At 37.4% G+C, this 17,261-nt stretch overlaps 1 protein-coding gene across 3 annotated transcripts in view; it reads right to left on the bottom strand.

Moving 5' to 3' along the window:
* The window catches only part of CYP3A94 (cytochrome P450 family 3 subfamily A member 94), a 36,577-nt gene that overhangs the window by 12,931 nt on the left and 6,385 nt on the right, over positions 1–17,261 (bottom strand). For 2 of the 3 annotated variants that reach the window (XM_070230608.1, XM_070230609.1), the window contains exons 4-10: positions 17,098–17,197; positions 13,156–13,269; positions 12,807–12,895; positions 11,317–11,465; positions 5,958–6,235; positions 5,380–5,446; positions 2,062–2,222 (exon numbers count right to left, since the gene is read on the bottom strand). In XM_070230608.1, the coding sequence (XP_070086709.1) occupies positions 2,062–2,222; positions 5,380–5,446; positions 5,958–6,235; positions 11,317–11,465; positions 12,807–12,895; positions 13,156–13,269; positions 17,098–17,197 (958 nt within the window). 3 annotated transcript variants of the gene reach the window in all.

Genomic DNA, 17,261 nt, shown 5'->3' with positions numbered 1-17,261 from the left:
AATACCAAATGATCTTACTCATAAGTAGAAGATAAAAACAACAACAAACAAACACATAGAAACAGAGATTGGATTGGTGCTTACCAGAGGGGAAGGGAGGAGGAAGGAGGGGGGGAAGGGGGTTTAGGCACATGTGTATGGTGATGGATTGTAATTGGTCTTTGGGTGGTGAACATGATGTAATCTACAAAGAAATCAAAATATAATGATGTACACCTTAAATTTATATAATGTTGTATACCAACATTACTGCAACAAAAAATAAAGGTTAAAAAACAATTTAGGTAAATTGTTAACTACATGGAAAAATAAATAAATAAATACATTTTCCTCCTGGGAAAAAAAATGAAATCCAGTTTTAGCAGAGATCTGAAAACAGTGTAGACAACTTGTGGCTATCTCTTGGTGTTATATTGAAGAATCAATATTGCAGATGTTAAGAGTTCGGCTCAGGAGCCAGACGTCCTGGATCATAGCTTGTCTTCCTCACTACCAGTTACATGACTAGTATATGAAAGTATTTCATCTCTCTGTAGCTCAATTTTCCAAAATGTGCCACAGATAATTAAAGTTGACACTTCATAGAGTTGTACATCAGAGACATTCACTGCTCCTCCAGTATCCATGTAGTCCCCCATATTTCCCAGGCCATTGAACTTAGGGGAAATAAGCTTTGCCAATCCGTTGTGAAATGAGGTGATGTATGTCAGTTTGGGGACAAAATATTTGAAAAGCCATTGAAGAACACTCTAGTTCTTTACTCCCCATCCCACAGGAAGGCCTCATGTTCTAATCAGCTACAAGAAAGTGAAACCTCATAGCCTGTAACCCTAGTAACTATGTGGAGCAGAGACTCCTACTCCCATCTTCTATTAACATCCAGTTGGAAATGTAAATCTGAGTTAGAATAAACCTTTGTTATGTAAATTCACTGATATTGAGGGCTCATCTGTTACTGAGGCACAACCTAGCCTATCCTGACTAATACAGAATTTTACGAAGGTTATATTCGCTTAGAAAGCATTTAGGACAGACATATATATTAAGAGGCAAATATAAACTATTTGTGTTGTTATTTTCCTTGTAATTATTATTATAAAAAAAGGAGAACAAAATGCTTTAGCTAATCTCTGTCTCTAAGTGACATCATATTTCAAACAAAAGAATCCCAATATGGGCTTTACCAGAGAAAAGAGATAATTTTTAATTTAGGTAGGCCCTAAAATGTCTCCTTACCTTATATGTATGAAATACCTATGACTGACAAAATTCATGAGGCTTGTCCAAAATCACAGTCAGGACTCAAAGTCATGTCTTTCATTTCTTATCCTATGCTCTGTCCTCTACACCAGGCTTCTCCTAGTCTGCAAAGTTTACCCAGGGTAGTAGATTGAACTAGTGGTCCTAATTCTCCACCCTTTTCTGTGTCCATGGCCTCTGTCACATAACTTTGTGGTATACTCCCATTCTGACTCTAGGGTTACCCATGTGGCTTGCTTTGAACTGATGCAATGTTGGCCAAGTGTGATGCAAGTGCAGTCTTGAAAAGCGCCCATATGATTGGGCTTCTTGCTCTTGCCCTCTGCAATAACCCTACAAACAGGACACCCAAGCTAGTTTTTTGGACCATGAGAGATGAATGGATCACATGTGGAGCTGAGTCAGCCCATCCAGCTTAGCCAAGGCCAGCCTAGACCAGCCAACACCTTGTCCAAAGAAAGCCCAGCCAATATCAATAGAGGTAACTATCCAGACACTTGAGAAATAAATTCTTATTGTTAAATGCCACTGAGGTTTTGTGATTTTTGCTTGGCCTGATTACGGGAACAGATAACTGATATGCCAGGACAAACAGTTTTTTCAAAGATCTTATAGTTATGTGAGCAGCATACATTACCTATGTTTCTCCCTTTGTTTTCATCTCTTTAAATCCTTCATAAAAGGTGCAGGTAAAAGAATTGATACTTATGCATTTTGAACGAATTCTCCTAAGAAGTGATGAGGAGACATTCTTGCTAAGTCTTCACCTTCTCCCTCCCACTCTAGGTATCATCCACTCACCTTATTTGGGAAAGTCACATCAATCTCATCCTGAAGCTTCTGCTGGACATCAGGATGAGTGGCCAAAAGATACATAAGGAAAGAAAGAGAAGTGCTAGTGGTCTCGTACCCAGCAAAAATAAAGATAATAGATTGGGCCACAAGCTCCAGATCAGACAGAGCTAAAAGGAGAAGAAACATTTTAGGTAAAGCAGGTCAGTGTAAAACATTACAGTTTAGATGATTAGAAATCCAAATGAAACTCTCAACACCCTAGGGAAAAAAAGAGAAAAGCAGTTTGGAGTCAAACTGGGAGTGGTTTGCACTCTATCTGACAGAGCCAGAAAAAGGCAAAAATTGTCTTAATTCAGTTTTTCCCTAAGATCTACACTATTCTTGAAATCTACTCCTGGTTATGCCACCATCCCCACCAACATAGCTGGGTAATTTCAAGAGATAGCATTTCTGTCTAACATACACAGTGTTATCAGTATGTCCCTTGGAGAGTCCTAAAAGTACGTTAGCTGCAAGTAATATGGGGCAGCATTCTCCCTCAGGAACAAATTAAGTTATTCTAGCTATAATATAGCTTGAAATTTTTAAAGCAAGTCTGCAATACTAAAGCTTAATGGTAGAGAAAATTAAAGGATCTTTCCTCTAAACATGTTTGAGGAACTTAAGAGAATAATATTGCACTACAGATGAACTCTTGCAACTCAAAGTGTAGTCCATGTACCAGCAGCATCTGGGAGCTTATTGAAAATGCAGAACTATTGAATCAAACTCTGAACTTGCATGAGATGTGGTGGATTGTGTGCACAATCTAGCTGGAGCATGAATGACACCTTGAGAAGTATCAGATGGTGGAAGACCTGTGGTACAAGTCTTTAAATGGAAGATCTCAGATATGTACAGAAAATATAGAGACACGCAAAATGCTAGAAGAGTGGTGATTAACTGTAGTCTAATTAATGGCATTAAAATAGAAGACGGCAGAATGTGTCAATAGAGGGCATTGGAGAGCTTGAAAAAATATATATGCATGGTCCAGTGAGAGTAACAGCAACACTTATTCAATCATGGCCTGAATGTCATCTTCCTCAGCACATGCTGTCTTTCTTCACTCTAATTTATGCTCAGCAAACTGCCCCTGTGATTATAAGTTGGCCTCCCTTGTGATTTTCTTCTGAAAGAAACTAAGCATGGTCAGGGTGAAATCTACTTGCTTGGGACTAGAGTAGGACCTTTACTTAGGGCACTGAAATAAACATAATAGCTGACCTAACCATGCAATTCACAACTAAAAGCAATAAAAAATGATTATAAGAAAGTTCTGTAGAGTTCTGATTTCCCAATGATGATTTCTGTGATGCTGGTTGTCAGTAAATTCGGCTATCAAATTCTTTCCCCTGGTTAGTGTGAACCTCCTGATACTCAAAGTTTAGAGCTGTGCTGTCCAATATGGTAGATACATGTGGCTAATTTTAATAATTAAGTTTAAATATAATTTAAGTTCCGTTCTTCAGTGGCACTGGCCACATGTCAAGTGTTCAATAGCCACATGTGCCTAAGGGTTACTGTATCGAACAATGAGGATATAGAGTATTTCCTTCATCACATAAAGCTGGGTTTGACTAGGTAGATAGATAGATAGATAGATAGATAGACAGACAGACAGACAGTAAGACAGGTAGTTAGAAGTAGATGTAAGCACAGATATAGATGTATCTATACTGGTGTGTTTGACTCAGATCACCCCTACTGTCTAGGAATAATTGTTAAATATTCAGGAGCTCTGTGAGATGGTTGTCAAACCATTGGTAGGTTGAAATTAAACATATGGGAGTTTTCATGTCATGGAAATAAACTATAAATCAGCGCCATTTTTTGAGAGACAGAGCATGTTTACATCACTGGTTATGGGTAGATATAGAATTATTTATGTGTATCAGTTTTGTACAAATACATTTGATGTTCTTAGTTTTGTCTACTGAGAGATACTAGAAGCAGAGACATCCTAGTAGCAGTGAGCTACTGCTAATGATTAGCAATGAGGCACCAGATTTGGGTTTATGAATACCATTTCTCAATAAAAGAAAGCAGAGCTCCTTGGAGAAATGGTTTATTCCAGGACTGGTCAGGAGAAGAAGGGAAACCTGGAATGTCTTGCATCATAAAGCAAGGAAGTGTTCAGGAAATGATAGGTGAAAAGGATACAGGACATTCTGTATGCTGTAATGGTGGATATACATCATACCATAGAAAGGACAACACAAAGCATGAACCTTAATCTGGGCTACGGACTTTGGGTGATAATACTGTGTCAATGTAAGCTCATTAATTGTGACATATATTTCACTCTGATGAGGAATTTTGAGAGTGACAGAGTTTGTGTGTAGCCGGGGCAGGGGGTATATGGGAACATTTCTGTACCTTCCACTCAATATTACTGTGAATCTAAAACTACTCTTACAAAGTCTATCAAAAAAGTAAAATTAAAAAAAGGAAGAAGAAAAACAAAGGACACAGGAGCCCACTTGAAAGGGCTTCCAGTGGAAAAATCTGAGAGAATTTGAGCATCAAAATAAAGAATGATATAAGCTAGTAAATTTGTTATGTATGAGACCATATTAATATAAATATATAAGCAAATAAATAAATTGGGGAGAACGGAAAGTTTTCCCTTACAATGAAACATCAACTTATAAATGCAGAAGAAATGACAGAGTTAGAAAGTCATCATTTTGCAACCATCACAGTAATAATGGTTTCAGTCAAATCTATCTGTGGATGATACACTAAGCAGGCAAACTTTGAAGAGGTACAACATGTTTACACAGCCTCAAAGCTTTGCCCCACACATTACTTATTATTTACACAGGGAAAAATAAAACTTTGCAGTAGATTAAGCTAGTGAATACATCTTTACCAAGCATTCAAGTTGAGGTCAACACCACTGGGGCAATGTGCCTGCTGTTATGATGAAGACTTGATGCAAATTTCCATCCAGAAGTTCTGATTCAGTGGATCCGGATGAGGCCTGAGAATTGACATTGGAAACAACCTCCCCAGAGGTTCTGATGTGGGTGATCCACAGACCACTGACTGACTTCCAGTCACTCTCAAATAACTTATTTATGGTTGCTCTTCAAGCTTTGAAGAAAGTTGTGACTGTACGCTTTTAGAAAGTGCCTCTGCCTACCATTTATATCTGAACATGTGTCTTTCTATAATTTTGCAGAAATTCTCTTCTGTCTGGAAAACTTCCTGGACATTTCAGAACTCCTACCTCCTCCTGAGCCTCCCCATCAGTGCCCCTCTGAAGAACTCCTTGGTTACCTTTATGGGTGTCCATTTCTTTGGAATTCTGAGAGTTAATCATCAGCTGAAGAAAATCCACTCGGTGCTGAAAGCAGAAAGAAAAATTTCAATGACAGACAGTCATTTGTGACATCAGATATAAATCAAGAGTGCAGTGCTTAGCCTCTTTCCTGAGAATATGACCCCTTTAAGTCCAGAAGTCTGACTAATGTTCCCTGAGTCATCAGTGAACAAAATCATCCAGCTACAAATCTTGGAGAGCAGGATGTTCCCCTGAGAGAAATTCAGCCATCCTGTCCAACTGCTTTTTGGTCTTCACTCTCTCTGATCTTTAGCTTCTCTGGCTTTTGAACACAGCTTCCTGGCCAAAGAGTTGCCTGCTCCCTCTCCTGTCATGTCTGCTTGTTCAGGAGGAAGTCCCTTCACTTCATTTTTCTCACCAGCCTTAATTTAATGAATGGCCACATAAGTTAATTCCCTGACTTTTGCAGAGTTCAGCAGCAGCTTTTCTATGAGCATCTTCAAATGCCCCACACACCCATAACTCTAAACAATCTTAAGTAACACCCTGGGGTATTTATCCCTGTCTCCCTGACCTGGAGATATCCTTGTGCTGGTCTCCAGGTCTCATGAAGGCAAAGCTGGGTTAGCTTCAAAAATTGACACAGAAGTGCACAAATCATATGTATAGACCTCAATAAATTATGAAAATTGAACACCTTCATGTAACCACAACCAGATTTTACCTTTTGTTTATCTTTGAGGCGACTTTCTTTCATCCTTTTTACAGATTTTGTGAAAAAATCAGTAACACGTTTTGGAAACATATATATGTGTATTACTTCAAAAACTGCTTTAAGAAATGGAAAGAGTGCTGCAGGGGAAAAAAAGAAAGCACAATGAAAATGTGAAATTTACATGGAGCAATTTTAATTTTCTCTACCAATCAGAACAGTAAAAGAAATCAGGGTTCTCAACCAGGGGCCATTCCTTCTATCATCTTTGTTTGGACTTCGAAGCCAATGTTTCAGCTAGGGTAATTCCACACATAGAAATCATCACTACTTCAGTGACATCTGGGGCCCCATCCACATCTTTGGAATGACCAAAGGAACAGAATTGCAATTCTTGACCTCTTAGCCTTTTATCTATTGGACTAGGATTTCTTTGGATAAACCAAACCATAGTCTGCTACTTTAATTAATCGTGCAGTTCAGGAAATGGAAGTCAGGATAGAAATAATACATGATATCTTCCAACCACAATGAAATGAAGTTAGAAATCAATAACAGAACGTTAACTGGGAAACTCACAACTATGTGAAAATTAAACAATACACTCCTAAATAACCAATGACTCAAAGAAGACATCCAAAGGCAATTAGAAATTACTTTGAGATAAATAAAAATGAAGACAGCATCTACCAAAACTTATGGGATGTGACAAAAGCTCAGAGAGAAATTTATGGCTTAAATTTCTATATTTAAAAAGGACAAGGGTCTCAAATCAATAAGCTAACTTTCCACCTTAACACACTGAAAAAAGAAGAGCATGTGAAACCTAAAGCAAGCAGAAGAAAGGAAATAGTAAAGATAAGAGCAGAAACTAATAAAATAGATAATAAAAAACAGCAGCAAAAATCACTTAAACCAAAAGCTGATTCTTTGGAAAGAACTTTAGCTAGATTGACCAAGCAAACAAGAAAGAAGATTCAATTCACCAACATCATAAATGAAAAAGACATTACTACTGATATTAAAAAAATAAAAAGAACTATAAGGAATACTGTGAACAATTGTATAGCAATAAAATTAGATAACTTAGATGAAATGGACAATTTCCTAGAAAGACACAAACCATAGGAACTGACTCAAAAAGAAATAGATGATCTGTAGTGGCAACCAGAGGGGAATAGGCCAGAGAGAGGGTGAAAACAGTAATGGGAACATGTACATGGTGACAGGCAACAACTAGACTTTTGGTGGTGAACACAAAGAAGTCTATACAGAAGTCGAAGTTTAAGGATGTATACCTGAAATCCATATAATATGACGTACAATTTGACCTCAGTTAAAAAAAAGAAACAGACAATCAGAATATACCTATAACAAGTAAAAAGTTTGAGGTTGTAAACAAGAACATACCCACAAAGAAAACCTCATGTCTAGATGGTTTCAATGGGGAATTCTACCAATTATTTAAAAAATAATTAACATCAATTTTTCACAAACTCTTCCAAAAAATAGAAGAGTAGGGAATACTTCCAAACTCACTCTACAAGGCCAATATGACCCTGATACTACAAACAGAAAAAGACATCATAAGAAAAGAAAATTACACACCAATATATCTTATGAACATAGATACACAAATTCTCGAAAAAGTACTGGCAAACTGAATCCAGTAACATATAAAAAGAAGCATACTCCATAGCCAAGTGGAATTTATCCTAGGAATGCAAAGTCGTGTAATACACCATATCAATAGAATAGAAAACAAAAACCGCATGATCATCTCACTAGACGCAGAAAAAGCATTTCACAAAATCCAACCCCCTTTTGTGTTAAAAACACTCAACCAGCTAGCAATAGAATTTCCTCAATCATATATGAAAAAATCATAGCTAATACCATACTTAATAGTGAAAGACTGGATGCTGTCCCCTAAGATTGAGAGCGAGATGAGGATGCCCGTCTGATCACTTCTATTCAGCACTGTACTATGAGGTCTAGCCAAGGGAATTAGGTAAGAAAAAGAAATTAAAGGTATCATTATAGGACATAAAGAAGAACGTGACGCAGTCTACACAAAAAGTGAAACATAATAACGTACACCTGAAAAATTACTTAATGTTATAAGCCAATGTGACCTCAATAAAATAATTTGGAAAAAAAATAAACCTATTTCCATTATCACATAACATGATCTTGTATATAGAAAGTCATAAAGAATCCACCAAAAATCTATTAGAACTAATAAACTAGTTCAGCAGCATCAGAATACAATTTCAGTATACAAAATCTTAATTGTATTTCTATACACAGCAACAAAGCATCCGAAAGTGATATTAAGAAACCTCAATTTACATTGACATCAAAAAGAACCCAGAATATTTAGGAAGAAATTTAAGAAAAGAAGTGCAAAATTTATACTCTTAAAATTACAAAACATTGTTGAAATAACTTAAAGAAGATCTTTAAAAATGGAAAAGCATCCCATGTTCATGGAGAGAAAACTTAATATTGTCAAGGTGGCAATACTCCCCAAATCTATCTATAGTTTTAATGAATGGCCTATCAGAATCCTAGCAGCTTCTTTGTAGAAATCAAAAGCTGAATTTAAAACTCATATGGAAGCAGGGGACTCAGAATAGTCAAAACAATATTGAAAAAAAATGAATACAGTTATAGGACTCACACTTTCCGATTTCAAAACTTACTACAAAGCTATAATATCAAGGCAATGTGGTAGTGGCATAAGATTAGACATATAGATCAATGGAATGGAATTTAGAGTCCAGAAATAAACCCTCATGTCTATGGTCAATTGATTTTGAGAAAGGTTCCAAGACCATTCAATGGGGAAAAATAGTCTTTGCAATAAATAGTGTTGGGACAACTGGATATCCACATGCAAAAGAATGAATTTGAACTCTTACCTCACACAATATACAAAAATAAACTTAAAATAGATCAAAGACCTAAACATAAGAGCCAAAGCTATGTAACTCTTAGAAGAAAACCAAGGGGTAAGTCTTCCTTGCCTCAGATTTTGCAATGGATTCTTAGATACGACACCAAAAGTACAGGCAATAAAAGAAAAAAGTAAATAAATTGTACATCACCAAAATGTAAAATTTTGCACTTCAAAGGATACTGTCAAGAAAGTGAAAAGATAACTACAAAATGGGAGAAATATTTTTTAAATCATATATCTGATCAGGGACTTTTATCTAGAATATATACAGCACTCTTACAACTCAACAACAAAAGACAACCCAACTACAAATAAGAGAACTCTTTAAGTAGACGTCTATCTAAAGATGATATAAAAATGGTGAACAAACATATAAAAAGTTACTCAACATCACTAAACATTAGGGAAATGCAAATCAAAACCACAATGAGATATCATTTCACACCCACTAGGATGGCCATAATCAAAATGATAGAAAAGTGTTGACCAAGTGTTGGGGAGGATGTGAAGAAATTAAAACCTTGATGCATTACTGGTGGGAATGTAAAATAGTGTAGCTATTGTGGAAAACAGTTTGGCAGTGTCTTAAGAGGTTCAACACAGAATAACTATAGAATTGGCAATTGCACCCCTGAGTATATACCCAAAGAATCAAAAACAGATATTCAAACAAAAATTTGTACATGAATGCTTATAGCAACACTATTCACAATAGCCAATAGGTGGAAACAACCCAAATGTCCATCAGCTGATGAATGGATAAACAAAACATGGTATGTCCATACTATGGAATATTATTCGACCATGAAAAGAAATAAGTACTGATACAGATGATACTTGAAAAAACTATGCTAAAGAAAGTGAGCCACAAAGACCATATATTGTATGATTCCATCTACATGAAGTGTCCAAGCTAGGTAAATCTATAGAGACAGAAAGTAAATTAGTAGTTGCTTAGGACTAAGGGGAGTGAGAGGTGGTAGTTAAAATGTACAGGGTTGCTGAGATGACAAGAGTGTTCTAACAGTTGATTATAGTGATGGTTGCACATATCTTTGAATGTAATAAAAATCTTTTTTCGGTTTAATTGAATTATAGTTAACATAAAATACTGTATAAGTCTAAAGTGTGCAGCATAATGACTTGACATATATAAATTGTGAAAAGATGACCACAAGTTTCGTTAACATCCATCACTTCATACAGTTAAAAAAACAAAAATTTTCCCTTGTGACAAGAACTTTTAAGATTGACTCCCTTTTTTTCTTTTTTCTTTTTCTTTTTTGATTGCAGTAACATTGGATTATAACATTATGCAACTTTCAGGTATACATCATAATATATTTCGAATTCTGTGTAGATTACATCATGTTCACCACCCAAAGACTAACTACAATCCATCACCACTTCTGCACAGCAAGGGAAACCATCAACAAAATGAAAAGACAACCTAACAATTGGGAGAAGATATTTGCAAACCATATATCAGATAAGGAGTTAATATCAAAAATATACAAAGAACTCATACATCTCAACAACAAAAAAACCAACAATGCAATTAAAAAATGGGCAAAATATCTGAACAGAGATTTCTCCAAAGAAAATATACAGAGGATCAACTCTCTTAGCAAGTTACAAATATACCATACAGCAGAGATAGCTGTAGTCATCATGTAAATTACATCCCCAGTACTTATTTATCTTATAACTGAAAGTATGTACCTTTTGACCACCTTCCTCCAATTCCTCCATTGGCAGGGTCTGATGGGGACAATAGTGCACCCTTAACCCCCACCTCTAGTAACCACAAATATAATCTCTTTTCTTCATGAGTATGTTGTTGATTTTGAATTACACATGAAAGTGAGAGCATACAGTATTTGTCTTTCTCTGGCTGACTTATTTCACTTAGCATAATGCACTCAAGCTCCCACCATGTTGTCAAAATGGCAGAATTCCCTTCCTTTTATGGCTGAATAATATTCCACTGTATATATATATATATATATATACACACCACATTTCTTTATCAATTCATATGTGGATGGATACTTAGGTTGTAAAAACAATTGAATTGCACATTTTGATTGGGTTAAATATATGGCATGTGAATTATATCTCAATAAAGCTGTTAGAGAAAGAAAGAAAGGAGGGAGGGAAGGAAGGAAGGAAAGAAGAAAGAGAGAGAGAGAAGGAAGGAAGAATGAAGGGCAGGAGGGAGAGAGGGAGGGAGAAAAGGAAAAATAGTAGTCCACATACTTATTGAGAGAAAGAATGGATCGAGGAAATTAAATCTTAAGAGCTTCTTGGTATTTTCCACAAAGGGATCTTGTGGGTTGTTGAGGGAATCGATATTCACTCCAAATGATGTACTAGTAATCACATCCATGCTGTAGGCCCCAAAGATGCTGAGGAGAGAAAGAAAGACATGGAAAGTTGAAATCAGCACCTTGTTACTGTCATACAACACACACAGCAAGAAGTGCATGTAAATTCATATGCCCGGAAAAGACAGGTAAAGAGACACACACCTTCAAAACCTTCTGTTGGATCATTTGAAGAGTCAATACTACTATCACACTCACTCATGAGACATTTATCAAGTATGAGTGATGAAGCTGGCCCTGTGCTACGGGTGATGGAGACACTAATGCAAGATAGGCCCACCTCTGAGCAAAAGGAATACAGTCACAGATTGAAAGAGACTGATAATCAGGCAAATTACAGTACTATGTCTTGAGTATGAGCAATAGTAGGTATATAACCACTGGGTTTGAGCAGGACAGAGGGTAGAATAATTAACTCTTCCTAGAGGAGTCAAGAAAGGTGACATTGATCTGGGTCTTTCCTCACCACAGTATCTATGCTCAGAGATGATTCCACTTCTGAATATTACAGAACAACAGCACCCTGTTCTGAGTTGCCAGGACTGTCATCCCTCCTCCTCTGCATCCCTGCTTATGAAAGACCCACTCTTCCTCCATCAGCGAAATCATGTTGCCCTGAGGGCAGACTCATTTCTGTAAATGTAAGAACTAAAAATGTTCCTGGTTAAAAAAATAATCATAATAAACCACTCCAAAGTCAATTTAGGGGATCCCATAGCTAAGTGATTACGTATTCTCAGTTTTCCCAGGACAGTCCCAGTTTACACCTGTTGTTCTTGCATAATTAAAAATACTGCAGTTTAGACAGTAGATGATATGGTCACCCTACCCACAGCCTGTACAGGGCCTTCTCTCTTTGAGATTGAAGGAAGGAGAAGTGATGGTAAGATTTAATATTTAGTATTTTGCTGGCATCCTCAGCAAAATCATGAATGGGTTTAAGTTTTCCAAGTTCCAAAGTGTAACTTTCCTGCTCCACCCACTGCCCACCAGTATGTACCAAATGCCTTCCCTTCTCATCATTCCATACCCTCCACAGTCAAACTTTGGTACAATCATATTTCTTCTTTCTATACCTTGTATTTTTGTCTTCTAGAATAACCAAGGTGACAATTAAACACATAAATTAATCCTGGCTCATATACACAGGTAAGAAGACTCTTTCTCTCCAGAGTGCCCTGCCTTCTTGGGTGAGCCACCTTTTCTTGGATGACCCATTGGCATTGTAGCACCACATACCTACTTCTGTTTGGTCACTAGACCACTACACAGCAGGAATTTTGGCTCTGAGTTACCTATCTGGAGGATCTGGAGGATCTGATGACAGAGCTCATAAACCCAGAAACACACACTTCTACTTGCTTTTTCAAGGTGACAGGTTTTCCTTTCTCTGTTTCCTTCCTCAGGTTCCTCACCAACACATCTCCATACTGGCCAATGATGGGGAACATCTAGACACAATATACAACACCACCCAGAGTTAAATGCAGAGACTCAAATCCTAGAAGAACATGGCTTTTACAGACATGGAGCAGTAAGCGACATTCTATAATGAATCTTATAATGTTTCTTCTAAGACATAAAGGTAAAACACCATTTTTAGAAAGCTCAATTTCAGAAAAATACCCCTTGGAAAGGGACTATGATCTTATTTTCTACCTGATCTCAGATGCATTCTTGTTTCTAATTAAAAATTCTCTTAATTTCTCACCTCCTTGAGCTTTCCACTGGTGAAGGTTGGAGACAGCAATGTTCTTATTCTCTTCCATTGCTCATCCTCAGACAGAGAGATGGCATTCTTCATAAATCCCACTGGACCAAGAGACTAGACTCAAAAGCAAAAGACATTTTGCCCTACGTAAGTTTCAGAGCTCTCAACAGTTGTGGAAAATTTATTACATGGGCATCAATTTTTCGACAAATATTTGGTGACTGTCTACTTTGTATCTGACCCTATGCTAGATGCTCAATAAATATTTAGCCCAAATCCCTAGGTTTCTGTGAGGGTAGTGAAGACATCCAGCCGCCAGATGTGATTTCCAGCCTTTATATTCCAATATCCTTTTAAATGCAAATGATCCATGTGGTGGGAAAACTGTTCTTCCAGGGAAAGAGAAAGGAATAAGACCTAGTACATCCACCAGAGCTGCACAGGGTAAAAATGGATTGATGACAGATAGCCAGATAGCCCTGGAAAACTGTATTTTGCCTCAGACTAGTTCTGTCTTTAGATGAAAGACAGAGCATGAGAAGCTCAAAAAAGGGATGGTTTGACATGGTGATTTTCTAAAAAAATATAGTAAATATTTACAAAATTAGTAACTTATTTACTATTCTGAAGAAATGGTACAATCACATGGAATTCCATTACACTTTTTCTATAGGGATAGAAAAGGAAAAGAAAGAGATAATTCTATTTCTCAGCTTGGGACTGGCCTAGCAAGCCAGCATAATTGAGATTTTCTTTCATCTTCCAAAACTGTATTCTGTTTTAAAATGGATATCTCCAACAGTCATTCATGATAAAAATTCAAAAACTAGGAATAGGAAGAAAGTTCCTCAACTTCATAAAAAGCATCTACAAGAAAACCTACAGCTAACGTTACAGTTGTGATGAAAGACTGGAGTGACGTCACCAAGATAGCTAAATAGAAGACTCCAGTCTCTGTTGCCCCACAAGGAACAACAATTAAACAGCTATTGATGCATGAAAACAGGTAACAAGCTTCACCAACACAGTGGAGCAGAAAAACAAGAATAACTACACAAAATGTGTAGGGAGAAGAGTTTCATTTTCCCTGCATCATCATCCCCTCTCCCAGGACAGCACTGCTCAGTGTCAAGAGGAAACTCTCCAGCCTTAGAGACTTATACTTGCTTGGAATAGGACAGCAAGTTGAGCAACCAGTGCCCAGCCTTTCAGGAAACTGTACAAATGACCCACTTTGGTATCACCCCAAGAAGGGACTGGCATAGCTCACACATCTTGAGACAGCTAGGAACAAAGAAGAAGGGCAGGGACTACCAGTATCAGCCATGTGGTGTGAGTGACCATGGTTCTTTATGGCCTGCTCTGCAGAAGACCAAGAAGGCTTTGTGGCTGAGAAAACCAACAGTCAGCATAGACTCTGTGGATGCCATATAGATTTTCCTGCTGATACCCCACAGGTTTTACCTTCATAGACTCCAGCTGCCTGAGCCAGGATCTGCCCCACTACGCCCTAGCCAAACTCTATGATACCCAGGATTCACATAGGCAGCAAGAGCTGGACTCTGCCTGGGCATATACATACCAACAGCCCAACCCACTTCAGCTTCTCTGGTGCCTGGAGCCAGCCCTGACTCCTGTCAGTGGACTGGACTGCCACATGTATGCGCAGCTAACCCCTGCAGCTGCACACTTGCACACTGCCAATCTCAACTCCAGTCACCAACCCCCACTGCAATGCATGTGCCTGAAGTCAGCCCCCACAGATGAGCACACTCATACCACCCACTCTGGTCACCACTACTACCTCCCTTGGTTTCTCACCACTTGACCTGGAGGTGATGCTGAAGACCTCAACAGCCCTTGCAGCCACTGTAGACCCTCCACAGCTCTTACTGCCAAGGATCATGCAGTTGGTGATGTTGTGAACCCCAGCTGCCTGAGCCAGTTGTGCCCCTTAATTATGGAGCCACCCACACTCCCAGAGTTGAAACCTAGCACCACTAGACTGAGGGCCACAGAACACTCCAGCATGCCCTAATCCACAATAAAAGATCTTTCCTACTAAAGTTAGTTCACAAAGTCTGGAAGAGGTGACTGAAAGGCACAGACACCATTGCAAGTCTACGGGGATGACAAAGAATCAGAGAAACATACACCATCAAAGAACGCAACAATCTTCCAGTAATGGACCCCAAAGAAATGGAGATCCACAAAATGCCTGACAAATATTTTGAAATAAATTTTCTACAGAAGCTCAGAGAGCTACAAGAGAACACACACAATTTAACAAAATCAGAAAAAAAAATGCAAAAAGAAAAGTAAATTCAACAAAGAGATACAAAATGTAAAAAAGAACCAAAGAGAAATTTTAAACCTGAAGACTAAGAAATACAACAGAGAGCTACAAGGGAGCCCACATACGGCTATCAGTGGATTTCTCAGCAGAAACCTTGAAGACCAAAAGAGAGGGAAATGATGTATTTAGAATACTGAAAGGAAAAATCTACCAACCAAGAATACTTTAACTGGAAATGCAATCCTTCAGAAATGAGGGAGAGATAAAGTCGTTTCCAGGCAAAGAAAACCAGATAGAGTTCATAACCAGTAGAACTACCTTACAAGAAATGCTAAAGGAAGTTCTTCAAGCTAAAAAGAAAGGGCACTAACTAGTAACACAAAATCATATGAAAATACAAAGCTCACTGGTAAATGTAAATATATAGTCAAATTAAGAATACAGCAATATTGTAATGGTGGTGTGCAAATCCCTTACAACTCTAGCGTAAAAGTTAAAAGACAAAAGAATTAAAGATAACTATAGCTAAAGTAATTTATTGCTAGATACACAATATAAAAAGATGTAAACTGTGACATCAAAGATGTAAAATTGTGGGGAGAGTAAAAGCATTGAGTTTTTGAGTGAGAATAAAGTTAAATTTCTATCAGCTTACAATAGAGTGTTATAGCTATGAGGTGTTTTATGGAGGCCTCATGGTAAGCACAAAGCAAAAACCTATAGTAAATACAGAAATGATAAAGAGAGAGGAATCAAAGCATATCACTATAGAAAATCATCAAATCACAAAAAAAGACAGGAAGAAGAGATGAAGAAGGAGCAAAGGATCTATGAAACACTCAGACAAAATGGCAATAGTAAGTCCTTTCAATAATTACTTTCAATGTAATGGACAGAGGAATGGATAAAGAAAACGTGGTGTCTATATATGTATATATAGAATTGGATATTATTCAGCCTTAAAAAAAGGAAGAAATACTTCCATTTGTGACAACATGGATTAACCTGGAGGACAACATGCTAAGAAAATTAAGTCAGACAGATAAGGACACTATGGAAAACAGTATGGAGATTTCTCAAAAAAAAAATAGAAATACCATATGATCCTGCTGTCCCACTACTGGGTATTTATACAAAGAACATGAAATCAACAATTCAAAGAAATTTCTGCACCTCTGTGTTTACTGCAGCATTATTCACAGTAGCCAAGACATGGAAGCAACCCAAGTGCCGATCAATGGATGAATAGATAAAGAAGATGTGGTGTGTATATATGATATACCACTCAGCCACAAAAAAGACAAAATCATGCCATTTACAACAACATGGATGGACATTGAGGGTATGATGCTAAGTGAAATAAATCACACAGAAAAAGACAAATATCATATGATTTCACTCATATGTGGAAGATAAACATACAGATAAGAAGAACAGATTAGATTAGTGGTTACCAGAGAAGGGCTTGGAGAGAGGGTGAAAGAGATAAAGGGGCACATTTGTAGGATGACAGATAAAAACTAGACTATTGGTGGTGAACACGATGCAGTCTATACAGAAACTTATAGTAACATACACCTGAAATTTACACAATGTTACAAGCCAATATGACCTCAATTAAATAATTTTTTTAAATGGATGCCTACCCGCCGGTTTGTGAAGACAGAATAACATTCTTTCACTAGTACTGTTTTGATCATATCTGGATCTGTAATGGCCAACACAGGCTGTGGGCCATCATAAATCCTGTTGGGAAAACAGAGTTGATTAAATTTAACAAGCAAGATTCTAGAGCTTGAGCCATGCTTAG

This window comes from Equus caballus, chromosome 13 (genome assembly GCF_041296265.1).
Source record: "Equus caballus isolate H_3958 breed thoroughbred chromosome 13, TB-T2T, whole genome shotgun sequence".
NCBI lineage: Eukaryota > Metazoa > Chordata > Mammalia > Perissodactyla > Equidae > Equus > Equus caballus.
This window is presented reverse-complemented; position numbering and strand designations above follow the sequence as displayed.